This window comes from Fusarium falciforme, chromosome 6, assembly GCF_026873545.1.
Source record: "Fusarium falciforme chromosome 6, complete sequence".
NCBI lineage: Eukaryota > Fungi > Ascomycota > Sordariomycetes > Hypocreales > Nectriaceae > Fusarium > Fusarium falciforme.
In genome coordinates, this window is record NC_070549.1 from 3,468,063 (window position 1) to 3,494,510 (window position 26,448).

General features: G+C 50.8%; 9 protein-coding genes and 1 pseudogene across 10 annotated transcripts, besides 1 other annotated feature; 2 read left to right on the forward strand and 8 right to left on the reverse strand.

The window, feature by feature from the left end:
* Window positions 1–58: 58 nt before the first annotated feature.
* Window positions 59–580, reverse strand: NCS54_00863900 (Hypothetical protein; the record flags this gene model as incomplete). The annotated part of the gene is made up of 2 exons (XM_053154017.1): window positions 59–493; window positions 545–580. 2 exons carry the CDS (start codon window positions 578–580, stop codon window positions 59–61), a joined length of 471 nt encoding a protein of 156 aa, XP_053009992.1.
* A 685-nt stretch (window positions 581–1,265) lies between these two features.
* Window positions 1,266–3,041, forward strand: NCS54_00864000 (Hypothetical protein; the record flags this gene model as incomplete). Its single annotated transcript, XM_053154018.1, has 1 exon — window positions 1,266–3,041. The coding sequence occupies one exon, from the start codon at window positions 1,266–1,268 to the stop codon at window positions 3,039–3,041; it is 1,776 nt and encodes a 591-aa protein (XP_053009993.1).
* Window positions 3,042–3,508: 467 nt separating this feature from the next.
* Window positions 3,509–4,417, reverse strand: NCS54_00864100 (Hypothetical protein; the record flags this gene model as incomplete). The annotated part of the gene is made up of 1 exon (XM_053154019.1): window positions 3,509–4,417. One exon carries the CDS (start codon window positions 4,415–4,417, stop codon window positions 3,509–3,511), a length of 909 nt encoding a protein of 302 aa, XP_053009994.1.
* Window positions 4,418–5,443: 1,026 nt separating this feature from the next.
* On the reverse strand, window positions 5,444–6,208 carry NCS54_00864200 (Hypothetical protein; the record flags this gene model as incomplete). Its single annotated transcript, XM_053154020.1, has 1 exon — window positions 5,444–6,208. The coding sequence occupies one exon, from the start codon at window positions 6,206–6,208 to the stop codon at window positions 5,444–5,446; it is 765 nt and encodes a 254-aa protein (XP_053009995.1).
* A 766-nt stretch (window positions 6,209–6,974) lies between these two features.
* Window positions 6,975–8,327, reverse strand: NCS54_00864300 (Glyco-hydro-64 domain-containing protein; the record flags this gene model as incomplete). Its single annotated transcript, XM_053154021.1, has 1 exon — window positions 6,975–8,327. One exon carries the CDS (start codon window positions 8,325–8,327, stop codon window positions 6,975–6,977), a length of 1,353 nt encoding a protein of 450 aa, XP_053009996.1.
* Window positions 8,328–9,328: 1,001 nt separating this feature from the next.
* Window positions 9,329–10,416, reverse strand: NCS54_00864400 (Hypothetical protein; the record flags this gene model as incomplete). The annotated part of the gene is made up of 2 exons (XM_053154022.1): window positions 9,329–10,059; window positions 10,110–10,416. The coding sequence occupies 2 exons, from the start codon at window positions 10,414–10,416 to the stop codon at window positions 9,329–9,331; spliced, it is 1,038 nt and encodes a 345-aa protein (XP_053009997.1).
* Window positions 10,417–11,274: 858 nt separating this feature from the next.
* NCS54_00864500 (Hypothetical protein) lies at window positions 11,275–12,858 on the reverse strand (the record flags this gene model as incomplete). Its single annotated transcript, XM_053154023.1, has 5 exons — window positions 11,275–11,774; window positions 11,833–12,016; window positions 12,071–12,472; window positions 12,528–12,542; window positions 12,610–12,858. The coding sequence occupies 5 exons, from the start codon at window positions 12,856–12,858 to the stop codon at window positions 11,275–11,277; spliced, it is 1,350 nt and encodes a 449-aa protein (XP_053009998.1).
* Window positions 12,859–13,832: 974 nt separating this feature from the next.
* On the forward strand, window positions 13,833–15,662 carry NCS54_00864600 (annotated as a pseudogene). Its single transcript has 4 exons — window positions 13,833–14,375; window positions 14,425–15,145; window positions 15,195–15,458; window positions 15,514–15,662.
* Window positions 13,833–15,662: a sequence feature.
* A 136-nt stretch (window positions 15,663–15,798) lies between these two features.
* On the reverse strand, window positions 15,799–16,918 carry NCS54_00864700 (Hypothetical protein; the record flags this gene model as incomplete). The annotated part of the gene is made up of 3 exons (XM_053154024.1): window positions 15,799–15,837; window positions 15,887–15,979; window positions 16,028–16,918. 3 exons carry the CDS (start codon window positions 16,916–16,918, stop codon window positions 15,799–15,801), a joined length of 1,023 nt encoding a protein of 340 aa, XP_053009999.1.
* A 356-nt stretch (window positions 16,919–17,274) lies between these two features.
* Window positions 17,275–21,880, reverse strand: NCS54_00864800 (Hypothetical protein; the record flags this gene model as incomplete). Its single annotated transcript, XM_053154025.1, has 10 exons — window positions 17,275–17,600; window positions 17,656–18,067; window positions 18,122–18,403; window positions 18,458–18,899; window positions 18,951–19,546; window positions 19,597–19,867; window positions 19,923–19,998; window positions 20,044–20,513; window positions 20,568–21,691; window positions 21,740–21,880. 10 exons carry the CDS (start codon window positions 21,878–21,880, stop codon window positions 17,275–17,277), a joined length of 4,140 nt encoding a protein of 1,379 aa, XP_053010000.1.
* Between the last annotated feature and the right edge of the window lie 4,568 nt (window positions 21,881–26,448).

Here is a 26,448-nt window from a genome sequence, read left to right on the forward strand (position 1 = left end):
GCCTTTGTTGAATGAAGCCGTGTCTAACTACCGTTAATCGTACAATGCTTTGTCCCTACTATGCCGCCACCGCCTCCAGCTGCACAATCTCATCCACCTTCTTGGCACTATTGCTTGAAGGATCAAACTCGTAGTCTAGCCACTCAGTCGCTAATCTCCTGGCAAGCTCCAGCCCGATGACACGCTCGCCAAAACACAGCACCTGCGCGTTGTTGCTCTTGACGCTCCGCTCGATGCTGAAGCTGTCGTGGGCCGTCACAGCTCGGATGCCTTTCACCTTGTTTGCCGAGATGGCCACGCCCAGACCTGTGCCGCAGATGAGGAGTGCCCGGTCTGCCTTGCCCTCTGCGACTAGACGGGCTGCTTCTGCTGCGCGGAGTGGGTAGGGGGTTTTATCTGCGTGGTGGTTGGAGCCGACATCGAGGACCTCTTCTACGCGGCCGTCGGACTCAAAGTCTTGCTTGATGGCGTTTTTATAGGAGATTCCTGCTTCCTGAGAGAAGGTGAGCTCTGATTACAAAGTCGAGATGATGGGACAGCTCACATCGCAGCCCATTGCAATTCTCCATTTTGGCGCCATGATTGCTTCTGATTCGGGAAAGGATAAGCGACGTGTTTTTTTCTTGTTACCTCTCGTCTCAGGGTGAAGAAAAGGGCAGGCTTCCTGTGCAATTTTAATACTCGTGGTGGCCCATCCATGTCGCAGAATTGGGCAAGCCGTCGACTCAGAGGGAGACACTTGCACTGAGGAGCCATGTGACCGACCAACCCCGCCCAAGGATGATCTCGACCATCTTCCAAAAGGGAATTCCGGGGTAGGATTATGCTCTGCCGACCCGAGCTTGTCTGCTGTCGTGGTAATGTCGTGCCGAGATGAGTTTTCGGAGTAAGCCGAACCGGGGCCGATCGACGGGGGCCGGGCTGGTGTGGGGTGCGGATTTCCTATTTGGGATAACCGGGGGAGGTCATCTGGGCAGACCAAGCCTTTGGGAGTCGGGATACCAGGATGGCTTTAGAGGGTAAAGTGACACAAGTGAGAGGAAGAGGTATCTTGCTAACAGTCGAGAGCTTGGGGAGACTGGAATTCTCCGTTGCGTGCAGTTCCGGTGGTAATAGTTGACTTGTAGAGTCGGCTTCGTCCTCATCAAGGAGAGTAACACCGATGATGGTTCTATTAAAGCACCCAAATGGGCTGATTATCTCGTCTTCTTTGACTGAGAGTGTCTTGTTCATCTCTACGCACCATCACAGCAAAACGCACAGCCATGTCTACACGGCATCTTTTTGACTCTCCCGAAGGCCTCGTCAACAAGGCGCTGCGAGGCATCATTTCCTACAACACTTCCCTTAGACTGGATGAAACGAACCGAGTTGTCTACGATACAGAGCACCGACGGTCCAATGTCAGCATAGTCAGCGGTGGTGGCTCCGGCCATGAGCCCGCATGGACTGGCTATGTTGGCAAGAACATGCTCGCCGCCTCCGTCCAAGGCGACATCTTTGCCAGCCCAAGCACCAAGCAGATCCTGGCTGCTATAGAAGCCGTCCCCAGCGATGAAGGAACTATTCTCGTCATCACAAACTACACCGGTGACTGCCTCCACTTTGGCCTCGCCAATGAAAAAGCTATTGCCAGGGGACACAAGTGTCGCATGATCATCTGCGGGGACGACGTCTCGGTCGGCCGCAGGGGAGGAATAGTGGGCCGGAGAGGTCTTGCAGGACAGATCGGCGTTCTCAAGGTGATGGGGGGAGCTGCAGGCGCTGGACACTCGCTGGATGACGTTTACAACCTTGGCGTCGCATTCTCGGAGCAGATTGTGTCCATTGCTGCTACCCTCGACCACTGTCATGTGCCTGGGAGGAGTGAGCATGGTGCATTGGCTGTCAATGAGATTGAACTTGGTACTGGTCCTCATAATGAGCCGGGATACATGAAGCTCTCGCCCGCCCCCACTACGCCAGAACTTGTGCGGCAGATCCTCAAGCATTGTCTGGATGAGAACGATCCTACGCGAGGATATGTCAAGTTTGCGCCCAAAGACAAGACGATTCTTCTCATCAGCAACTTTGGTGGCATCTCTCATCTGGAATTGGGAGCTCTTCTCGATGAAGTGCTGGAGCAGCTGGCCAACGAATGGGGAATTGAGCCCTCGCGCACTTGTGCTGGATTCTTGGAGACGTCTCTCAACGCGCCTGCCTTTTCAGTATCCATCATCAACGTTTCGGCCGCGGCAAGGAACTGTCGGTACTCGGTTGATCGCATCCTGGACTTCTTTGACACAAAGACGAACACGTTCTGGGAGTCTATGGCTGGTTCACAGACCAGACGGTGCAGTCGCAAAGAACAACTCGTGCATCCACCCAAGGAGGCGGACAAGATCATCAATGATGAGACGGACTTGAAGATTGATGCTAATCTCTTGGAAAAGATGTTGCGGAGTGCATGCGATGCCATTATCCAGGCGGAACCTCATCTGACCAAGTGGGACACCGTCATGGGCGATGGTGACTGCGGAGAGACGCTCAAGACCGGAGCGACGTCACTGATTCAGGCCCTGGACAAGGGTTTGGCAAGGTCGGGTTCTGTGGTTGCTGTTCTGCAAGAGCTCGAGGACATTGTTGAGAGTAAGATGGGTGGAACACTTGGTGGCATCCTCGGCATTTTCTTTGTCTCTCTCAGAACAGCCGTCGAGAAGAACAGCCACATGGCTCGATCAGATGGTCCCATCGCTCTCTGGAGCGAAGCCCTTTCCTTGGCGTTGGAGAACCTGAGCAGGTACACCCCCGCCAAGGTAGGCGACCGCACAGTCATGGACACTCTAATCCCTTTTGCCGAGATCATCGCCAAGGCTGGCTTCGTCGGTGGTGTCGAGGCTGCTGTACAAGGAGCCGAGGCGACAAAGACGATGAAGCCCCGGCTTGGAAGAGCAACGTATGTTGGCGTTGGAGACAGCACGGAGTTGCCGCCTGATCCTGGTGCGTGGGGTGCTATGGTGGCCATTAGAGGTCTTCAGAGTGGATTGGAGGTGATGAATTGAGTGTAGAGTCTGGTGATTGTTCTAAAGAGCGAATTTTGAGCCTGTATGATATGATTAACGCGCTGCATTTCACATGTCCAATCTCGAAGCGAGAATTCTTTTATTTATTTTGCAAGACCCGTTAGACCATCCCCGTTAGTTGCTGTGTCTTCCTCCACTTACTCACCGGCCGATGGTCCGACTAGCGTTCGAGAGTGGTAACACAAGAGCCATGTGGTTGGCACTCTCTCTTGAAGTGCATTATGAGCAATCACAACAATAACGTCAGCGAGAGAATTTGAAAGTTTATCGCGCACTTGGCCAATTGCAAAGGGAGAGAATAATATAGGTTTAAGTAAAGGTAAATTAAAAGGCTTGCTGTTATATCGAACAGCGATCAAAAGATTGTCTATGAATAAAAACTCAACACTAAACTCTAGCAAAACCCAAAGGAAAAATCAAGTAGAGACCACTCGAGGCGTGCCCATTCAAGGGTCCATGAGGAAACTCTCGTAGTGCTTCAACTCTTTGAAGAGCTCGTCCTGCTCTCTGAAGAGCTTGTGCAGCTTCTCGCACTCCTCATTTCTCTTCGCCTCCCATCTAAGTGACTGGCTGTAAGCGTACTCTGCCCTCACAGAGATCTCCTTCGACCTAATTGTACCTTCTGGTTCCAGGTGCTTCATATGGGCTGCCCAATGAGTCTCCCAATCTTCTTTCTGATCTTTGGCGTGCTTCTCCTTATCAAGGCTCTCCCTAATTTCTTTGGAGTTTTCGATCAGTGTTTTTGAAGTATTATAGATCAGGTTCTTGACGTCCTTGGCTAGCTTTTCCTCCCACTTTTTCTGCTTCTTCTCAAGGGCGAGCTCCCCCTTCGAGAGACGCACCAGCCTCTGTTTCTCAAGGTTGTCCTCATACTTTTTCTTTTCGGCTTCCCACTTCTTCACGTAATTCGTGTGCAGGATAACGTCGGTCCCTCTCTTCAATGTTTCCTCGTCGAGAATTCTAAGCTGGCTCATGACGTTCGTGCGGACCCAGTTTGCGAACCATTTCTTGTCTTTCCACTCCTCGGGGAAGCCATCCTCTTTTACGTCCGAGTCGTAGACTGCAAAGTGGTGGATGTGCCGGATCTTTTTGAAGCCCGGGTCTGCTTCTTGCAACTCCTTCCACACTCGGCTATTCTCGTCAAGCAGCTTAGCATCTAGATAGAGCTTTAGTCGGACGAATTGGGTAAAGTAGCTGACTTCATGATGGTCGTCATACTTTGCCTTGCTAATGTGGATGTCTGGCACCAAGTCGAACACTTGCTTGAGTTCGAGATACGGGATGATTGCCGCATTCCAAGGGGCTCTATCGTCCTTGTTTTCCAGGGGTGCAAATGAAAATGGCCAGCGAGGCATCGTGGCGGTTGGTTGGGTGTTGCTGACTTGGGTTTATTGTTGCGCTTTGTCAGAGGTGGGACTGGCAAGATGCTTTGGTCTCTCTCCAAAGCATATGCGTTTGTGCCAAAGTGTCTCTGTCGAGTAGCGCGTGAAGCCAGGACGGGAGCTTCCTTATATATCAAAGCTTGACGATGATTGGAAGTGATGTGTTTCTTGAGAGTACACAGATCTTTCAGTTGTGCTGTCGTTGGTCGAAAGTACAAGCAAATGTACAGCAGTGACCACAAGCTGGCCAGCGATGCGAGAGCTTGTAAACTGATCATCATCCCGTGGAGCTGTGAACATGTTTCTTTAATTGGCATCTTGGGACGTACCGTCGGTGCAATCCTATTGTGGAAAGGCGATTCCGTCCTGTTTTGTTGTTCAAGTCAAGCCGTTGATTGACCTTCATGAGGCCTTTGCTTCACATCTGAACAATTGCCATGTGGTATTATCAAACAACTTATTATTAAGCTAGAAGTGACAATGGATGTATTTACTTTACGTGCGTACCGGATCATAACTACACCATCTCTCATTATCAACTATGTCTTCACTTATTAGGTACTCGTAACTCCCTGCGTCAGCGTTCGAGTGTGGGAGCTATGCAAGAGCCATATCATGAATGCTTTTTTTCTTTTCTTTTGAAGATATATTCTCAATACTCACGATACCTGCACCCATAAAGGCAAGAGTTCCATCAGGTATCAGCCCATAATCAATTTTAAAGGAAACGGACCAACTGTTATAAGGAAAGTAAATTAACAGCCTCGTCGCTGTGTTGAACTGCGATCATAGGCTTCTATGACGAAAAAAATCAACAGCAAACTCCAGAAAACTCCAGGAAGAATATCAAGGAAATGTTACACCAGTCCTTCCTAGTGAGGCAAGGCTGCCAGGGCCTGTCCCCTAGCTAAGCCATCGCGGCCTTATGTGCTCACCACTGCACCTGATCAACTCGCCATAGCATAGCTACCCCGTCTTGCTAATCAAGACATCGGATATCTATTGGTAGTTCTCCTCTTTGTCGAGCCTCCTTTGACTCCTAACTTCCTTGAGGAGGTTCTCCTCCTGCCTCTTCCTCTCTTTCTCGAGCCCCCTAGCGATCTTTTCCTGTTTCCGCTCAAGAAAGAATGCCTTCACCTCATTTTTGACCGCCTTCTTCAACTCCTCCCAGTCGGCTTTCATCTGGGCCTTGTCCTTCTCATACTGGGCATTCACTGCCGCCCTGTGCTCCTCCCTCTCTAAACGAGTCTTGTGCTCTTCCCCACAGCGGCCCCACTGTGCCCGGTAATTTGTGTCCAAGATTACCTGAGTGGCCCTCTCCAACGTCTCCAGGCTAAGGCACTTGAGATGTAGCAAGACGTTGACGTACAACCAGTTGAGAAAGAAGTCCTCGTCTTTCCACTCCTCGGGGAAGGTAACTGGCCCCTCCTCATTCGGAATGTCCGCCGCCTCCTTTCTATAGGCATCCGACGTTGCGTGAAGAATCTGAATCTTTCTGAAGCCAGGATCAGTTTCCTGCAACTCTTTCCAGGCTCGACAACTCTCGTCGATCAACTTGGCATCCAAGAATAGCTTAAGCCGGGTGAATTGGGTCATGAAGCTAGTTCCTGCGGGGTCCTGATACCTTTTGAATTCAGGATCAGGGAGAATGACAACAGTGTGGAGCACCTCCTTGACCTGCAAGTACGGGAGAATTGCCGCATGCCATGGCAATTCGTCCTCCTTGCCCTCGGGAGGGGAGATGGAAAAGGGCCAAAATGGCATCTTTTCGGTTGATGTGGCGTAGTGGTTGGGGATTGTCGGTGTCGTGTCGGGGGTGTAACTGAATGGTCCTTCAGTGTGTTTCTGAAGGACTGTTTCCTGTTAACGGGGATGTCTGATGAGAAGCTGACGAATTGAGGAGGAGAGGTTCCTTAAATATCCAATTATGAGATATCCCGAAACCGATTGGTTTCTTGTACACATGCAGAACTCGCAGTTCTCCTGTCATTAATCATTGCGTAAAGTAGCGAATAGAGCTGATCAATGAGTATGATCTAGTGTATAACATGCGTTCTACTCTTGCGTGAGGATAATTTCATTGTGTTTGACTGTCTAATTCTTGAGACCATTATCAGACCTTCGTAAGAACCTAGGTTCACATCAGTACATTTGCACATGTCCTTTTCAGATCGTTGTGTTAGAGTACGCTGGAAGATTGGGCGACAAGAACAAGAAACTCAAGGAAGACATGACCTTTTTGGAACCCATTGGGCAGGAGTAAGTGGTGACAGTGTTGGCACTGTACCGAAGACTACTGAATTGAGGCTTAATGTTGGACCAGGCACCCTTCCACAGCAGTTTGCATGGAAATCTTGTCATTGAATCAACGTGTATATACATGGACCTAATAAGCTGATCCTATCTAATCTAGTGTACATTTCGCTCTCAATACGTCGGAGAGATCCAGCAATCCAAGAAGTATCGAACGAACCAAGAAGATGTAACAGTCCCCAAAAGTCATGAAAATGCGTTTCTTTGTTCCCCTCACTTAAGATGGCGGAGCACCAACGTAGATGGTCAAAGTGTTAGGTGTACCCGAGACAACACCAGAAGCGTTCTCGTTGCCATCTGGATTAACGTCATCGTAAGGGAAGGCGTATCCTCTGCCGTCGACCTCGTAGGAGTGGACGATGCGGCTGTAGTGGTTTGTTGGATCGTTCTTGTAGTAAGAGTCCGCTCCTAGGCTGGGTTGCACATCACCACCCTCCACCAAGAGGGTGGAGCGAACAAAGGCGGCACAGAGTCGAGGGACAACGGCAGTGTGAATGGCATTGTCGCCCTCGATGATCGCAAAGGGACCGCTGTTGCAACCCCAGATATCCTTGGTGTTGGGCTTAGCGTATCCGCGGTTGTCGCCATCGCAGACGAGTTCTTCACCCGAGACTCGGCAGCTGACACTTCCAGCTTCGGTCTGGGTATTGATCGTGAGGGCTTGAGTCGAGTACTTGTTCCAGACCTCGTCGACGTAGGAAGTCCAGTAATCTTCGAAAGTGATGGGCTCCAGATCGTATTGATTTCCAGGTGATATGACGCGGATCGGATCTCCAAGAGCATTGGCGATGCACAGAAAAGTCCAGGCTCGGCCGTCGGCGTCCTTCTGCTTGACCATGTCGTCGCAGATCTTGGAAGCAGCGTCGGCAACAAGACCAGCAGTGGTCTGAGTGCTTCCGTCTGTCAAAGAGAGCATCATACCAAGGACAATACCGACAAAGTCCACGTAGCTAATGTTGGCATAGAGCACGCCGTTGGTATAAGTGAGCTCTACAAATCCCCAGTTGACGCCCGCGCTGGGATCTTGCAAGTTGTTTGTGGAGGGTTGAACCAAGCCATCGCCGTTTCCAATGTCAACCATGAAGAAGTGCAGATCGTCATCTGCAAAGTATATGCGGCCGGAGCTCATCGAGATGGGAATGGTAAAGTCGAGCGTCTCACCATGAGGCGGCAGAGGGATAGCAATATTATCTGTGATCTCCACGGGAATCTTAGAGCCTCCAGAGCGAGGATAGACAAGGCCTCCATCAGCACCGATAAAAACAACCGTCCCATCAGAATCCAAGCCCGAGATGTACGCCCTGACGTTTCCGCCGGAAAAGTTGTTGACAAGCTTAAGGGGCAAGGACGCGGGTTCAGCAGCGCGGTGTGTCAGGGAATGAGTTTTATTCTTGGGATATGTTCCATTGAGCATATTCTCATCGGTCATAGAGACATCTTTTGCACCTCCGGGGTTGACTTTGATGAAGCCCTTGGGAGTGAGTTCATGGCGCCGAAAGATGGGCGAGGTTTGGAAAGGAGCGGCAAGGGCAGTGCCCAAGAGGGCAGCCAAAACAAAGAATGGACGCATTCTCGTAGAGAACGACTGAAGAAATGAATGAATGAAGAAAAGGTAAAGAAACGCACAAAGTACAAGAAATGAAGAAACTACAGAGCTCAATCAACCATTATGCTACGCAGGACTATATACCCAGCCCCGAAAGCAGAACTGTTTCAAACGGACCATTCGCATTCCATGCTACGTTTTGTCCCCGATGATATTCTCAGGGATTATAACCGGAAACGTTCGAGAGTGGGCATGTAACCAGGATCTTGGAAACCTCTGATAATCTAGCTGAGGAGAAGGATGAAACAAGGATTGGCCCAAGCTCGATCGACACATTCCAGCAGGGGCAATGACAGGAATCGATTCGCTGCAGTTTCTGAAGCTGACACATTTCTCATACAAGGGTTCCCTTGCGGAACCAACTGTTCGCAGGCAACCTTTAAACGCCAGCCCCTGCTCCTTTCATCTCAACCCGTGGCCTGTTTGAGCCGGGCCGAATTTATCTGATGGATCCGCGACGCAGCCTTATGGATGACCTTCCGTTTTGAGATGGCTCGTCAGTGGATGCATTGACCAGCTTGGTTTTGCTGCTGCGCATGATATAGCTTGATATTATGGGTGCCTGAAACAGTGGATAAGATCACCCAAGTAAGCAGCATCGCTCGTTTCTTGGGCTGTAGGGCGACTCGAGTCGTTTCAGTCTGGAGCCACTGGGCGACTACCTTGTTGAAGGATTCATCAGATTATCTCTGAAGGATTCTCACCTGAGATGGAGTTGTGACACTCAGTGTTGTGAAGAAAGACTGAGGCTGAGTAAAGTGGTTCTGTCAGCATGGTGTTTCACTGCTGTGGTTCTCTAGATGGCTTCGTAGGCTGGATGCTGGTTTGAGTTTAGGTATTAAATATTGATGAACAGAAAAATGATCGGTGGGCAGTTGAAAATGTCCAATATTGCGAAAAAGATGTTACTTTATTGATCCATGTGTTCATGCCTATCCCTTTTGTTGTACATCAAATAACTAAATCTACAGCTTGCTTTGCTTAATCAGATGAGCGTTGACCGGTGAAATCGCCTTTCCAGTCTTGTTGAAAGAAATAATGTTCTCCATTCCCAGCTTCTCGAAACCAATATGCGAATCCAGTGAAGCACCGGCGTTGTGTGACAGAAGCTCGACGTTCTTCATCTTGACTAGCTGAGGGCTGATGTGAGGCTCATTCTCAAACACGTCAAGACCAGCAGCTGATAAGTGACCACTCTCAAGGGCGGCGACGAGGTCGGCCTCGTTAATGAGCTTGCCTCGGGCAATGTTGACAAGTTTGGCTCCCTTCTTCATCTTGGCCAGACCCTCCTTGTTGAGCAGAGCTTCTCCGGCGAATGGTGTGGCGACCAAAACACAGTCTGCCTCGGCGAGAAGAGTGTCGGCAGACTTGTGGAAGACAGCACCAAGAGGTTCCTCAACCTCCTTGGGCATTTGAACAACATCGTTGTACAGGATCTTCATGTCGAGAGCCTTGTAGGCCTTCTCGGCGATGCGTCGGCCAATGCGACCGAAGCCAATGATGCCGAGGCTGAAACCGCTGGGGTTTCGAGAGATGGGGGCCAGATTTCGGTTTGCGTCGATAAACTGATCCTTGTCGCCCGAGCGAGCTGCGATGCTGGACCAGCTCAGTTGTCGAAAGACGGAGATGATGAGCCAGATTGCTGCATCGGCTACTGACTCTGTGCAAGCTGCAGCAGCGTTGCAGTATGTGACGCCTGAGACAATATGAGTAGCTGTTATTGCTTGTCTTGAGACATAAACATACCTTGCTTTGCGAGACGGGCCGTGTCAACCCAGTCAAAGCCAGCACCAGCGCTGGCGTAGATCTTGCAGGACGAAGGTAATAATGAGATCAATTCGTCATCCCAGTTACCCATCTCGCCTCCCGTGTTCCAGAAGGGGCGGTAGATGGCAAAAAAGTCACCAAAGGCCTTTGTCTTGAGCGCCTGGATGAACTCGGCCCGGGGCATGCTGTAAGACCGGCGGATCTCGAACTGGGACTTGAACTCGTCGTAGAGCTCATGGTTCCAGCGGATATCGTCGCCGAGCTGAAGAACGATTGGCTTGGACATTGTGAAGGGCTGTGAGAAATGGGGACGGGCAAAGGGAAATGGATGAATGAGGAAGAAGCAATGAGAGTCGGTCAGCCGTAATAATAAGTAACTGCAGAGTCCAATGAGAGTCGAGGTATACGGAGATTCCGCCGATGGAACTCGCAGTTGAGAATTCCGAAGGCTGGAAATGGCAAGTTTGGCCGAAAATCTCGGGAGTTGTTACGTTGATGATTGGTCTTTGCGCTTGGCATGATCCACCCCCAGATTGTGGGGGTGGCATTGGGATCGGGGTTCTACCCGATATAAAGGGAATGGTAATTCCGGGGGATGAAGCGAATTGTAGAAGGTTGGTGATCTTTTAAACTTTTTAAATGCGACTATCTACGAGTAATTGAGTAAGTCACATTGCTCCAGGTTCGATACGTGAGTCAAATACGTTGAATAAGCATGATTCTACATATGATGTTGGTGTGGGAGATCGGAGAGCTGTCCATGTATGAGAAGCAAGAAACAATAGAAGGACGATGTTATGTAACATGTATTCTTGATGCGATTATAGTGCTAAAAATCTGGTTATTCATCTGATATACGTTTAGGAGTTGGCGTAGAGAGGAAAGTGTTCAAGAGTGAGAAACGCCGGTTTTAATATACACAGTACTGCTCATCCGGAAACAACCTTGTCGTTTTTTCTATTCCACAGTGACATTTTATGAATAGGTATCCACGAGTAAAAAAAGACTCCTTCCGGTTAAACCCCTGCCTCGAATTGCCAACCGCCCCCGAAAGTGAAACTATATGGCGAGTAGACCCATTGCGGTGTCTACCCTGAACCGTACGAAGCTCCTTTCGCTATGCAGCCTTTTTAAGCCTCTCTTTTCAATCCTTCTTCGGAATCCGTGGAAAACTCAGCCAGACTCCCGTTACCACAACAATGAGAGCCAGGATGATGGGCTGCAAGACCTGAACACCTTTGCTCTGGGCAATCGCACCAATGGCAAAAGGAAAGACTGTACCGCCCGTTCCGCCAATGGCCATGGCAAATCCTATAGCAGAGACATGAATCTTTGCGGGCAGTAGTTTTGCTGTCATCATAACGGCTCCAGGAAACATGGGACCCAGGAAGAAGCCGAGGAAAGCGACTGCAACTGCTGAGACGATGAACTGCGGGACGAGCCAGAATACCAGCTGAAGGCCAACCGAGATTGCAAGATAAATCGAAAGGCAGAGTCGTTCGCCGTATCGCTCTGTGACGAAACCGAGAAAGGCGCGACCACAGGCCATGCCGGCCCAGAAGCCCGAACTAGAGGCACCGGATGCAAGGGCTGAGGCCTTGCGCACGCGCAGCATGAAAGTGACAACCCAGCCACCGAGACCAACTGGAAGTTTTCTTAGAGAGCTGCACACGAGATTTACAGAGGATTCAAGGATACATACCTTCAACGCCCATGTAGGCAAAGAAAAAGAGTGAGCAAAGCCATGTCACCTTGGACTTGAGAGCCTCACGAGTGCCAGCACCACCCGAATCGTTCTCACGAACATGCTCAGCTCGGTATACCTCGCCGGTCTTGTGCCAGAAAGTGACGGTCAGACCGACCAGTTCGGCAACTGAGATGCCAATCTACATGCCGCATCGTTAGCCTGTTCATGTAAGGATGGCAGCATAAATTCTTACCATGACGTAGTAGTAGGTATACCACGGCAACTTAGCCGTATCAACCATTGACGTAGCAATCAAAGGCGCAAAGAGAGCGCCCAGAGAGTAACAAGAGTGCAAGAAACCTTGGACTGAGTTTGCCTTGTCCATTTTACCAATCCACGCACAGAAGCATGCGTCGGTCAACCCATTGCCGAAGCCGCTGACCATGTTGCACACAACTAGGACAGGGTACGGAGGGTGCACTGCCAGAGCAACAAAGGTGATGATGTGGCAGATGGGAGCCATGATTGCCACGCCTCGCTGGCCAAACTTGACGTGAATCCGGGCATTGGTGAAGGCGGCGACCGAGTAGCCGGCGAATGGCGTCAGGAAGATTAGGGAGACGACGGTATAGGTGAGGTCATAGTATTCTTCCAGCTGTATTATATTAGAATATGGCAGACGTCAAGTCGAGAGCGACGAAAAAACTCACATATGGAATCAAGGCCTGTTCGAAGGATTCATGTCAGCTTTCCCCAGTCCGATGAGCAATTGTGTGTGGGGGGAATACGTACACCGACGGCCGCGTCGTTCATGCCAGCAATGATAAAGGAAACGAATGCAAAGGCCAGCCTTGCAGTGTTGCTCCTTGGATGATTCCATCTCTCTATCTCTGCCTGGGCATTGGGAGGCGGGACATCATCTGAGGCTGTGGGGCGTTGCGCGAGCTCCTCAACGCCTCCCTTCCTGTCGCTATCTGCGCGATGTTCGAGATTGCTGAGCTCAATGGACTCATTTTGAGTCTCTGTTACCGTCGTTGACATGATTAAGTCGAGTCTTGTTAGGTTGCAGAGTTTAGTTTAGCGGTGAATCCGCGGACAACGTTGAAGTTGACACGGGTTGGGCCGAGTCAAATATGGGTAATATTTTCGTCTAAATAGGAAAGGATAAGGCTTTCGTCATGGATGAGCATTTTAACCGTTTAGCCGGCCATGACCCGGGTCGTGTTTCCCGAGAATTAATCCGAGGGCGCGCTCTGGTATCAGACAGGCCAAGGGAGGACTTGATAGATAATGTCTCAGCTGCTATCAGATCTATCGCCTTGAACTCGGCCGATACAGAAATGAGTCTTGCAAAGGGAAGCAATAACTGGCCTTGGAAGATGGTGTGGCCCGTGGGTTCTTTAATCCCGGTTAGCCAAACGAGCACAATCCACCATTCAAGTCAGCATTGCGGCATATTGTCTATCAAGTCTATTCAGTAATGAGCAAGGCCCATTCAGCTTATAGAGATGCACGTTTAACATGCACAGACTCGTTCATAAAACCTGGAGACGAGATTAACCCTTCATCTGCGTGACAGGGGCCACCAGCATGATCATCTATCCCCACGTAATTGGATCAGCGGGCTTTCCCTCTTCCGAGAAACTAGACCCAACAAGGATATATTCCCCGCGGGGTCTTTTACCTCTCTCATTCGCCCCCTCCTCCCTACCTTGTGATACCTTCATACCCAATTTTCCTATCAACAAGACGACTGGATGAAGCGAGGAGGATGCTGCAACGCCTGTCGAAGGCGGCATAGGAAATGCGTTGTTCGGCCGGGAGCGTCTCAGTGTGGCGCATGTGCTGAATCGGGGCGGGAGTGTCGCTTTGAGAATGACATTCAGTTCAAGCACAGTTATACTCGAGAACATCGGGAGGTGGCCGAACAGCCGAGGACATGGACCAGAGTGCCATCTACTAGTAGGTTGAGATGGCTGAAGTACTTGTAGAATTTCTGTTGATCTTGTCTAGTCTCCTTTGTGACACCTCAAGGCATCGACGGCGAGTTGTCCGAGTCGCCCAACACGTCCGTCGATCCAGTTCGGTCCAACTCCCCAACAAGCGGCAATTCTCTCCGTTCGCCACTGAACTCGGGGAGTTCTGTCCTAGAGGTAGCTCCGAGACACCAAGATAACGAATCCAGCTCAGGGCAAGGGGGATTAGAACAAGACCAGGGATCGGATAACCTAAGACATATTGCTTCTCCCCAATGCTACCCCGAGAACTCCGAGTTTGGGGGTCCATTGACGAGCCATGGTGAAGGTATTGCCTCACCTTACGAGGCTCCATCATCCGGTAGCACCCGTCTCTTACCCCTCCAACAACCCCTGAACCACCCCGTTTCCTCGATCCCTTACATCCTAGGCGACTCGCCTCCGTCGCAACTACCCCCCCCAGAAACACCTTCTTCAGCTCATAGCTCAGGAGTCCAGAGTATCAACCCAGAAGATACGTATGGATTCACTGAGAGGCAAGCATTCTTGTTCATAACTTATATACACAAGTTGGCTCCTTCTGTAAGTACCAGGTGCTTGGAAGAGACCTACCAATACTCACATTGTACAGTCAGATGCCTGTGACGATGCCAGACACTTTACACTCGAAGTACCACGTCTGGCGTTTCAAGAACCCATGATTATGAATGGCCTACTTGCCCTTGCAAGCCGCTACGACGCTCGATGCTCAAACTCGGAGTCCGATCTTGAAGGGACATACTATCACAACCGATGCATCGAGTTACTCATCGAAGCCTTTGCGCGACCACCGGAAACATGGGACTCTAAACTTCTGACTGCTGTCGTCATCGCGCGGCTGTATGAAGAGTACGACAACGAGTCCGACTTGGATTACCACCACCTCAGCGGAACTCGAAACCTCCTAAATCACGAGGCTGTTGCGCGCTTCGTTACTCAAGGCGGCCTGGCTGAGGCTGCAAGCTGGGTGCACCTCAGGCAGACCATCTATGTGTACCTGGTTCGTAGAGAACCTGTTGAGATATGTCTGGAGAACTTTGAGCGATCCACCGTCTTTCGGAGAACTGACGACTCTGCGTATGCCAATCGGGCCGTCTACTTGTTTGCCAAGATGATGAAGCTATTATTTCCACTGAATGATTCTGAGAAGCAAGCAGTTGGCGTCTCGCCTGGGCCATGGGAACTTGTTGAAATGGAGGTTAACCAGTGGTACGAAATGAAGCCTGTCTCGTTCAAGCCCATATACTACAAGCCGGCAAACTTGAAGGAGGACAGTCCATTTCCCGTTGTTTGTATCGCTGCTTCTGTTCCTGGTGGGTCTTGATCTTTGCCACCGTTTCCCCTGACTAACAAGATATACAGTTGTTGCCATGCAATACTACTATGCTGCGAAAGCCATTATATGCTTGCACAAATGCAACACGGTCAGCCCCAATATCGGGTACCATGCTGCCAGGCTTAGACACGACTGGGAGGTAGGATCCGTGTCCCATCGAGTGCATTTAGGGGTTACTGATCTTGGACAGCAACGAATCGCGTCCTACTTGTGCACTCTCATGGGGCTAGCCTTATCTAATGAGCATGTCCTCAACGCCTTCTACTTGCCCGCACACATGCTTTCTCTCTGTATGGTTCACCTTATGGCAACTGCATCATATGGTCTTGCTAACAGGGCTGACAGGCGGCTATTGCATTCGCCAACCTTGCGAGAGAGCACACACGGTTCAATATCTACAGAAGGTAGATGATGTTATAAAATGGAAGACAAGGAGATTGATCGCCACATTGGAGAAGGAGTGGGAAGAAATGGACAATTTTGAGAAGAGATGAAGCCCTTGTAAGATAGTAATACCAAAAATGTAATCTTCTATTCGATCTTGACGCTATTTATAACCATGGCGCACATCACTGCACCTGTTGAACTCTCCGGGATGTTCCGGAGATGTTCAAGTTTTCAGCAAAGAGCTTACAGCCCGTCACCAAACTCATAGTCCTTGTTCCATCGCTTTCAACATGTTAGCTTGGTCCCCTAACCATTACCTGATTTGACTTACTGTGTCCCAAGGGCGCTTTGAGTTGACGAATCGTAGATCCGTACCAAGTCGAATGCGGCCGCTGGGGTCATGGTTGATAGTAGAGGCGTGAATCTGGTCATTTTATGAGTACTTGTTCGTTTCACGTCTGTCAAAACTTACCATGTGAGGAGTGTGGAAAACAACATCTCCAGCCTCGTACTCGCTGACAAGCCACTTCTTCCCATAGGTCCTGCCAAAGTCGGCAGGTCCCTCGGACAAGAAGCCAGTGCTCATCATGTTGGAGTTGAAGGCGTTTCGCATCTCCTCGTCGTTCATTCCAGCAGCCTTTGCCTTGCGGGCAAAGTCCTCCTCGATGTCTGCACCCAGCTTGTCCCCCCCTTCGAGATAGATGAGACCTCCGCCGTCGACCTTGACATCGCCCATGGGCACCCAGGCTGTCATAGCTGTAGGCTCGCCGTAGCGCATGAAGGACTGATCGTAGTGCACACCGATTGCCTTGTTACCAGGTGTGTTGTTGCGCAACAGGGTGCGACGAACTGCCAGAGTAGCATCTCCCCAGCCGGTGAGACGAGCGACAAAGTCCTTCAAGGCTGGATGGTTGCAGAATCCTCCGACACTTCCATCCTCAGATCCAGAGTACCAAGGCTCGGTATGCGCCTTGAGTGCTGCATCAACGAAAATCTCAGCCTTGTTCGTCTCCCCTGGACGCGAGTTCTTGAAGCTGCCAGCTCCAATCCCGGGATAATCAGCTGGGTCGGCAGAGTCGTCAAAGATACCATCGACGGTCTTTGTGCCAGGCTTGAGAACTCCGCTAGGTGCCATGGATGTGAAGTAGGCTTCACGGGCGGCAAGGACGTCCTCTCGTGGCAGGAGACCTTTCACAAAGACATAACCTTCTGTGATGTAGCGTTGGTAGAGCTCCTCAAGAGGTTCATCGGGGTAGGAAACGCGAAGCTTGGTGACTTCGCTGGGAGCTAGTAGCCCATCATTGACGTACAACTCGACGTTGTCAATGGTGGGTGTCTTGGTGGTGGTTTGTGCGTGAGGCATGATGAAGTGTACAGAGAAGGGGAAAAAAGAAAGCCGCTTGAAGATGAAGTCGAGTGTGTTGTGAGAGAAACTTGATTAATGGCTACATTACAATAGAACTGAGATATCATTTATACATTTCTCAACCATACCTTCATCACAGAACAGCAAACGACTCCGCGGCGACCTTTGCCCGATACAGTAATCTCCACACCAAAGCCACAACTCAATCACCCCGCAACTTGGAGGGGGCGAGATCTCCAGTGGAGAAAACGCGGCTGAACTCGTGGACCGAGCCTATGACTTGTCGTCGATTTCACATGAAGCGAGTTCCTCGTCATCAGTGGAGGCTCGTGACGCCTCAAAAAGAAACTTCTTCAAGCCAGCTTGCATCCCGAGGTTGCCGGCTTGTGGATGGTGAGATGGTCGCAAGGAGGAGCCGACGGATCAACCTTCTTGCAGTCTCCGTCCTCGTGGTCCTCCCCATCCTTCTTCTCCTTCTTGTCCTTGTCGTTGCAGTGGCATTGCTTTCCTGCGATTGCGCAGACACACACTGGAGTGGCGAAGGAGCCGCCCACATCGCTGGGACCCTTGGGCTGGTACATGGGCTGGATGTCGTCTCGGAGCTTGTAGACTCTCAGCACGGCCCAGTCGTCGTTGCTGTAGTCTGAGACGCCGTAGCCGTTGAAGCGAAGCTTCCATGCTATTGGGTAATTAGTGTCTTTTCGTTGCTTCTGTTTGCATTCAAGGGGACTTACTGGTCGGGAAGGGGAGCATCTCATCCCACTCAGCCGTTAGGTAAGTAGACATGGCAGGCTTCATGGGCCGTTCGTTGAAAAGCCTAGAAAGTTCTTTCTTTTCCTCCTCAGAAGCACCATCCTCCATCTTTGCGACCTTCATCTGGATCTCACTCATGCGCATGGGAGCCATGTAGTTCGAGTAGCCCTCTGAAGACGCGTCGATGTTGATCTTCTTGTTCATGCCCTGTGTATCGTGACCGCGTCGCAGGTTCTTGAGCTGTGCGAGAACCTTGACCATGGTGACGAGACTGAGAGCGGCGACATGCTTGGGGTGATACTTGATGTAGAATGCCTCGGAGAAGCTTGAGCAGTAAGAAAGGTAGCTCGTTTCTTCATCGTTGCCGGATTTGTCGGCCTTCTCTGCCCTGTTCTATGTTTTGACTCATGTCAGTAAAGGAAGAAAAGAGTCGGTTGGCTGTCTTACAATGTCACAGATAACAGTTGAGCCCGTGGCGATGGTCTCTAGTTTACCATCTGCGCTCTTGTATGTGAAAGGCTCGGTCGTTTTGCGGATGATGGGCAGCTTGACGCTGGCCTTTTGCACCTTGAGCACGATTTTCTTGACCAAGTCATGAGCATCTTTACTGTCATCAAAGGCCACATCCTGGATGTCCAGCCAGTCGCATCGGGGATGCTTGGCCCCAGAGCCGGGCCTTGGCTTTCCATCGTAGAGCTCCCGAAGGAATGTGTCCATCACAGAGGTGAACTGTCACGCGTTGTTAGTTACCTTGCTGACGAAATATCATGGGGGGTAACTTACTGCAAGGACCGTGTTGTAGGCGCTGTCAAGACCAGTCAGAAGAAGGATAGCAGCAGCTCTGCCAGCGTTCTTCTCATTCTTGAGAACCTCTTGAGCCACCTTGAAACCAAGGGCCTCCATAGGATTTGACCCGGATTTACCACAAGAAGCAATGAATCCCAGTCCGTTGCGGATCCAGCGCGTAGGGGGCCAGCGAGCCGCGTTGCAAATGTTGCCCTTCTTGGTCAGGTTGAGGAGGAAGGTCATAGAATCCTTGAAGGCCTTGCGTCTCTTCAGAAGCTTGGTCTCGTCGCTGTTGTAAGATAGGAAGACTTGGCAGTTGGTGATGTGCTGGTAGACCTCGTTCTCCGAGTACGGAGCTTTGTCGTTCTTGTCACTTCGGACGAGATGACCAAAGCCGAGGAAGTCGGAGACGTAGCGGGTGACGACGGGGATCGCGAAGCTAGCGGTCGTTATTATTATACCATGTTGATGCAGTGGGTAGGGTACTCACTCTCGGATGACGTCAAGCTGATATACTCCCTTGTTCTTATCCATGATGATGAACTCGCGCTTGATGATGTCTCTCATAAGATCAACCAGGTACCCGACAATAGCCTCATGATCCGAAGGCGTGGCGTTGTTCGTTGAGACTGTATCCTTATCGCTGGCTCCTTGGCCAGGCTTCAGCACAGCAGCAATCTCATCCGGGAAATCCTTCAGCCTAAGACGGGCCGGGTGAACGATGTTATCCGAGCGGTCTTCCAGGATCTGCTTGATCTCTGACTTCTTGAACAAGTACACAGGCTTCGAAGGACGTCTGGGGTTCGAGTCCGAGGTGTCGTACTCGAACGCAGTGGGCTTGCCCAACCAGTTGGTCGCCTTAGTCTTGACCTGCATGTCAAACTCATCGGCAAAGCCCTGCTGCTTGGCGAGCTCGGCGTTCTTCTGGGCCGTGTAGAAGGGATGGAAGAAGCGGATCGAGTTGTAGGGGTACCACTCGGGGAATGCACGCTGGAGCAGGCGGTGGAACATGGAGCTCTTGAGCACGTCGTTGTCGGGTGTGACCTCCTTCATGCCCCAGTTGGTCAACGAGTTGGTGTTCCAGTCCTGGATTGGTGAGTAGAGTGAAATCAATGTGGGCTAGGCACTGGACTTACGACAGTGTAGAAGCGGTCAGATCGGACCAGAGTGATGGCATCCGAGAAAATGGCAGCCCACAAGGCCGAGTCGACATCACTCGGGCCAGGGTCGGCGCCCATATTGCCGTCAGACTCGCAGAAGACACCTGGGTAGAGTTCCACCTTGTCGGGGTGGTCATACAAATCCCTCAGAGCGTCCTGAACGTCCTTGTGACGAGTGATGGACTCAAAGGTCTTGTGGCGTTCCATGCCAAAGAAGTCACGGAAGTCGTTGAGCGTGCCGATTTCCCTGAAGTCGATAAGTCAGTAATGGAAATTTCAGTCGGGTGGTGTCCAAGGCTTACCATTTACGAGCTTGCAAGATGCCGAGGATCTCGACAGCCTTCAGGCACTTAGGAACGTTCCTGGGGCCAAAGTTGGCTATAGGGGTTAGCTAGATTCAACAATCCAAAGCTGCACACTCACAAATAGGATCATCCATAGCCTTTGTCAGCTCGTCAATCATCTGTTGGTCGTTGAACAGTCCAGTAACCTTGTTTCGCTTGAAGCACAACTCTTCGGTCAGAGGAAGACCAAAGGTCTCCTCCCATGGCTCCTTGGGTGGGATCCCCGCATCCCTCGCTCGAGCCTTGCCCATCTCCTCCATGAACTCTTTAAGGGACAGATCCTTGGCGTTCCATGAGCCGTCTTTGCCAAAGTACTGCTGCATAAAGTCCTCGGCGTACTTCTCGTCCTTGAGAGAGATGGCGCAGTGGAATCGGTAGAGCAGGTTGAATTCAACTGTGACTTGGTTGCCCAGGCCGCGAGACACGTTCTTGTGGTCCTTCATGTCCAGGCGAGGATCCAAGGTGAAGTTGGTGTTGAAGTTGTGGAAGCCCATGAGTGCGCGGAGGTAGTCATGGATCGAGATCTGGATGTACATGCCACAAGTGATTCTATCGTCTAGTATTAGCAGCCAGAGCGAGCGTAAGAAAGAGATATACACTTACAGTCGTGCAGTGTGGAACAGGTCGTCATCGAGCTTGTTCCAAGCATCTGTGTGAGCCTTGGTCCAGGCATCAACAGTCTGCTCTGCCTGGGCGACGCCGAGAGCAGCGTCGAGCTTGTCCCGAAGTACCTTGGTCAGTCTCTCAAACTCAATAGTGTCCTTAGTCTTCTCTTCAGGCTCAGAAGCCTTTTTCTTCTCTTCCGAAGACTTTTGTTTCTTCCAAGCCTCCGTATACTTGGTCAGCTCCGCGTTGGTCGGCGCATGCTCACCCTTGGCGTACTCCTTGGCACAGCCAGCAAGAGGAGCCTCCTCGAACTTGTGTGGCACCGAGAAGCGCCCATTCTCGTTGATGCGACGAAGCTGAGTGGCGACGTAGTTGTGGTAGCGGTTGTACATGACCAGGTAGATGCACACTCCAGGAGGCTGTCGAAGGAGTCTGTCTTCGGCAAAGGTATCGGGCTTAAGCAGGCCAAGCTTGTACTTGTCGTCACGGACCTTGCGCTGCATCTCATCCGTGAAACCGTACAAGGGCGACAGATCCAGGTACGAGGACGTATCTGAAATGTTCTTGTCGCTATCATTTGTGCGGAAGATGTCGTGGATGATGATAGTGGCGTGGTAGATGAGCATGCTGGACAGGCCAGAACCACTGTTGCGGCCTCCCTCATCTCTAGCCATGAGACGGTCAAAGAGATCGGCGGGATCTGGCAAAGCACCCAAGGGGTGCGTCTTGGAGGGAACTGTCTTGGCGTAGGGGGCACCAGCTTGACCAAGCTGAGGGTTCAGAGCACTGTTGAACTTGCCATCGGCTGTTCTGTACTTGAATGCTGAGCCAAGATAGGTCAAAGGCGGGTGCAGCATTCGCTCGTATTTGGTCTTGACTGAACCCTCGATGAGCTTTCCTCGGAGTTTGCTGTCATTTGACATGGATGCAACGAGCTTGGCTCCGGTTTTCATCTGTCTCTGATTAGCATAGGTACTGATTGCCGGTGAGATAGAGGTACTTACGTCCACAGGCCGCCCTGTCAAGAGCTTGACGATGATGTCGATAATGTCTGGTGCATTGTCGAATGTAAAGATGCGTTTGAGGTCATTCAAGATGCCCACGCTCAGTTTCTGCTTATCCTGTCGAAAGTTAGCGCTGTAGTTCAAGATTCTCGCCGCAAAACTTACTCCAATGAGGGCATCGCCATGAAAACCAGACAGGTACATGGCACTAGTGAGTTGCTCATTCAACTTGGCGATTTCGTCTGCCCTGTCAGACTCTGACCTGGCATGGCCATTCTGCAGAGGGCGTTGAGAATCCATAGACATTTTGGACAAATTAGAAGAGCTGGTAACACTCTATGATGCAGAACATAGACGAGACAACCTCAAGAGTGCGAGATGGGTGGTTAAATAGAATTCGACTTCCGCTGGCTCCAAGTCAAAATCCTGATATGCGTCAACTGTCATTCGCCAATTTACTAGCGGCCTCTTCAGCTCTTGGCTACTGCGCGTCAAGCTTCAGTCACTGCCGTATCGAGACTTTCAGCGGAGAAGCCATCTTACTCGACCCGCTACACCGTATGCTCTGCGTCGTCATGCAGGGAGAGCCATGCCTATCTGGACGGGATTGTCAGCATGGTGTTCCCTACTGGGCAATTCAGCTCAGCCCAAACCCAGTTGTGGACAAGTCCCCATTTTCAATGTCTCGAAAGCGATTGGGCCAGGCCGCCGTTGAGGGCTCACCCCAGACAGCCCTTTTCGACCTCGGCCTCGCATTGGCAGACTTTTTCCCCAGTAGCAGGCATTTCAGCTATCAGCCGGCGTTTCCGCAGCGGGGAAGAGAGCAAGCATGTAGGGCTAGAACTGCAGGTTGTAGGCGATATTACTGGGCGGGACGTTGACGCTGGGACTCAGCTGAGCTGCAATGGGACGCGCCTCATGCAGCTTCCAGGGAGCTATCGAAATTCCCACGATTGACGGTTAGCGGGTGTTTCCGCTCGGTAACGCGGGAGGGAGCGCTATTGCTGGCGATCTGGGCTGCTAGGTTCAATAGTCTAGATTTGGGTGTTTGCTTTGCGTTGGAGAAATCAGCAGATGGCACACTCTTGGCTGCCTCAACGCGCGTTGCTTCGGGGATGGGTGTTGGAGATAAGGGCCGAAGGGCAAGCAAGATAAGATGTGATTTCATAAATATAGTGCAAGTTGTGCAGTCATACCCACCTCCAGAGCGAACCTACCCGAGACTGGGCAATTCCGAACTTTGAAACATCGAGAACAGTTGATACCCACCAAGACACATCATATCATGAAAATAATGGAGTTTTTAGAGAGCTGAAAACATGGGTCTATCTGTCAGAGATGTTTTAATTCACTGACGAAGTTTAACATCACTGGTAGAAAACTAACCAACCCTGTAATGAAGTCCACCTCGCTAATTGTCCCATCATAATCGAATCGCAAACCAGTCAGGAGTAACAAACAAACACAAAAGTTCCGTTACTTGTGTTGCAATTTGTAGAAACGAAGATATTGTTATTAACCTCTATCTTCTCATCCACTTGAAACTGGATTTGTGGTCCAAGACAGGTGACCTCAACGTTTCATTCGGATCTGTCGGGTGCTTAAGCGGGGCCAGGAAGTTAGCCGTGCCAATGTAAAAAGAGCGGTAAGGCAAGAAGACACAGATCAGTGACAACAGAGGCTCTTACCACGGTTTTGACTGGCATTACGCGAGAGAGCGAGGCATGCTTATCCGCCAAGCACGAAAATTCCTATGAAGGCCATAAGTTCCATGCCCTGATGCCGCAATGGACTCCAAGACCAACTTGACCATGGCTATTCTATCTCCACTCCGTAAAAGAAGAAAAACCCAAAGATCAGCAAAGCGTATCGTTGCTGAGGTGTGGATTTGAAGCTCCCTTACACTTCATTCGGAGCAATTCGAAAACAAGCCGAGACATTGTTGTTGATCGTTGTGACACGTCACCGAAGCAATGCATCGGGTAGAGCAAGAACGAATTCAGTTATCAGTACAGAATGGAATTAAGGCTTACTGATACAAAACAACGTAAAGCGGCCGGTAGATAGTCCTAAGATACTGAATTGAGAGAGAATCAGGTATCCTCTTGCATGTCAAGGCTTATAAAGCCAGAAAAATGTGTATCACTGCAAGTTCTAACCGACCTAGGATATTATTCGAGTAAGAAGAGATTAGTGGAGGGCATACTCGACGTGATAGCTCCTTCCGCCCCCGGTAACGGCAAGTGCGAAGCCGGATCAAGTATCAAATGGCACTCCTGTACAAACCGGAAGCCTGAACCCGTCAGGTAAAAGGTTGGACACTCCGGGATGAATGAATTGGTATCTTGAGCCTATCGGTTGGTCTGAGATGGAATCTCCGGACCACTTTTCTGAGCTCTGAATGGAGTTCCCCTTCGCCGATCTTAAGGATGGACCATGAAGCATCCGCTGCCGGCCCTTAGAGACGGACTGGTGAAACTTACCTTACATACGAATCTGTGGAGTTCTTGCTTTTAAAGTGCAGAGCCACCTTATACTCGAGGGTACAGTCGGGACTTTCTCTCGTGGTTTATACTCTCGGTGGTGGTCCTTTGTTGCACCCATATTTGCCAACCTTGGAAGTATACTGTATAGCATCTCAACTGCAGCCTGATAGGCTCAAGTTGGGCTGGTCTAGGAAGATAGTTAGAGACACACAGTTTACAGGTGTAGGTCCCCGCCAAGGAACAATTTGGCCGGCCTACTTTTCTCGAATGCTGCTTGAAACCTTGAACAATGCGGGAATACCTCCACACTACTACCGTGCCTAGTGATCTGCCGATAGTCTGGGCCCCTTTTTTGCATGGTAGATAAAAGATGTGCGTCTGGGGAATGACGATCTTGCGGGGTTTCTTCCGCAGGGGGTAGAGTCCTAGATAGCGATGTGACGTTGATACTGGCACACAAGGGAGCTCCGTACTTTACTACTTCATCGAGCATTGAATGAATGGGTTCGGCCTATGAAACTATATGCAATGATTTAACAGGATGGGTTGCTGTTACTTCCCTCTTCTCCGGCATACATGTGACTTTCCGAATCCCGGAGACCCTGAACGGAGCACACTGAGGTGGCATTGTATCTGCTTGTCAAGTCATGATGATCATCGGACAAGGAAAGGAGGTTGTACTATTGATTATGATTGACATATGCCTGAACCTTATATTTGATGTGGGAAGAGCATCAACGTCGGCACATTGACGGGCTTGTGTGGACCGAGGTTGGCATGTGCATGACTGATGTATGAGGCTCTAGTGAACCACGTGGCGGAGGCTCTTATTGTCTACTCAGACTAGCAAATCTGCCAGGCTAGGTCAGTGTTTCAAGAAAGATTTAGGCGTCGTTAGGCTTCTACCTTGAGTAGCGTGGTGGCTTCTGCGACAATAAATGGTCAGCTTACTACTTGTTGTCACATCCCCTCTTCCGTCAATGCCGAGTGAGTGTGCTTGGTCTATTCTAAACACAGCATGTAACAAGCAACCAAATTCTGAAATGATGGGCGATGATGGAAGGAGGAGTCTTGGTAGGGTTGCATGGCAAGGAACCCCTCGTCAAGCTGTCAGTAGCTGAGTAGACCACCTGACCCCAAGGGTATGAGCCCATGAAGAAAAAACACAGGATCTACGTTCTCGATCCTCCTTCTGGAGTATAACTAAGCAAGAGACGGCAGGAACAGCCTCAAGTTTTCCCCTGTCGACATTTGCCCTGAATCCTTAGCTTCAATAGCCTGCCAATCCGCGTGGCAATATGAGGCTAGCATTGACGGTCTCTGTGTCAAGAGAACTAGCCATCTGCTATTTCCCTCGCGTAATCATTACAAACGGGAATCAGGAGCGGCCGAAACGGCGAGATCTCGGTGTCAGCGCTTCTTAATAGCTCCCGCAAAGTCCAAGCTCCTCGGTGTGTTTAGCTTGGCTCTGCCCCTGCGTCAAAAACGTTCCTGGGCAGCGCGTCTAGCGGACGTTGCGAGCTAGGCTGAAAGCAAAGGGACCTTGCGGTAGCTCATTGAGTCAACCAACCACGACTCGGGATAGCGCAGATCCTTTCAATGGCGCATGTCCGTTGGCGCTGTCTAGCTCAGATCATGCACTCGGCGTCGACATGGCACAACGCCCAGATCTCGTTCAGGTTGTCACTGAGTCAGTCGTGCCTCTGCGCTCGGACAGCTCATCTCACCTGTAGTGACAGGCTTGGGGGCCTGATAGGTTACGCCTCGACTCTTTCGTAATAGCCCGCAGATCAGAATTCTTTAGCAGCGAGTCCCCTAGCCTGGTTTGTCGCTGGCCCAGCGCCACGGTCCAGTTTTCCTTTTGATTAGAATCCTTGCCGAGACCCCAGGAATTTTCCCCGTAGACTAGACCTGGGGTGCCATGGAGTAGCGTGCCGTATTTGGCGATCTTGGCCCAAACGGGATGATCTACTGCTTCAGCGGGGCGACGGCTTGTCGTTGGCATCGAGCTGAGACGTCCCTCGATCTTACCAGAAGCGTAACGGCCAGGCAATTCCGCCCTGAATCCGCTGGTTATGAATAGCTCGGCTTTGTACCCGACCCTTGCAGGGCATGCCACGCGACGACGCCATCCCATGCGAGTTATGTTGCACCGCCAACATCTGCCGGCTGGATGATGCGCCAGCCGTCGAGCATGACATTGATCTCATTCCCCTGTTCAAACTCACCGTGCCAAGCTTTTGACTCTGGATGCCAAAGAGTCCCGTGCTTTGAGGGGGGGCCAAGACAATAACTTAACTTTGCCTTTCTCCCCCTCCGGTTCTTTCTTGCTGAAGCTTGACCCTCTCGCATTCCCGTCCTTGTCCACTTCTCGTTTGTCTACCAACG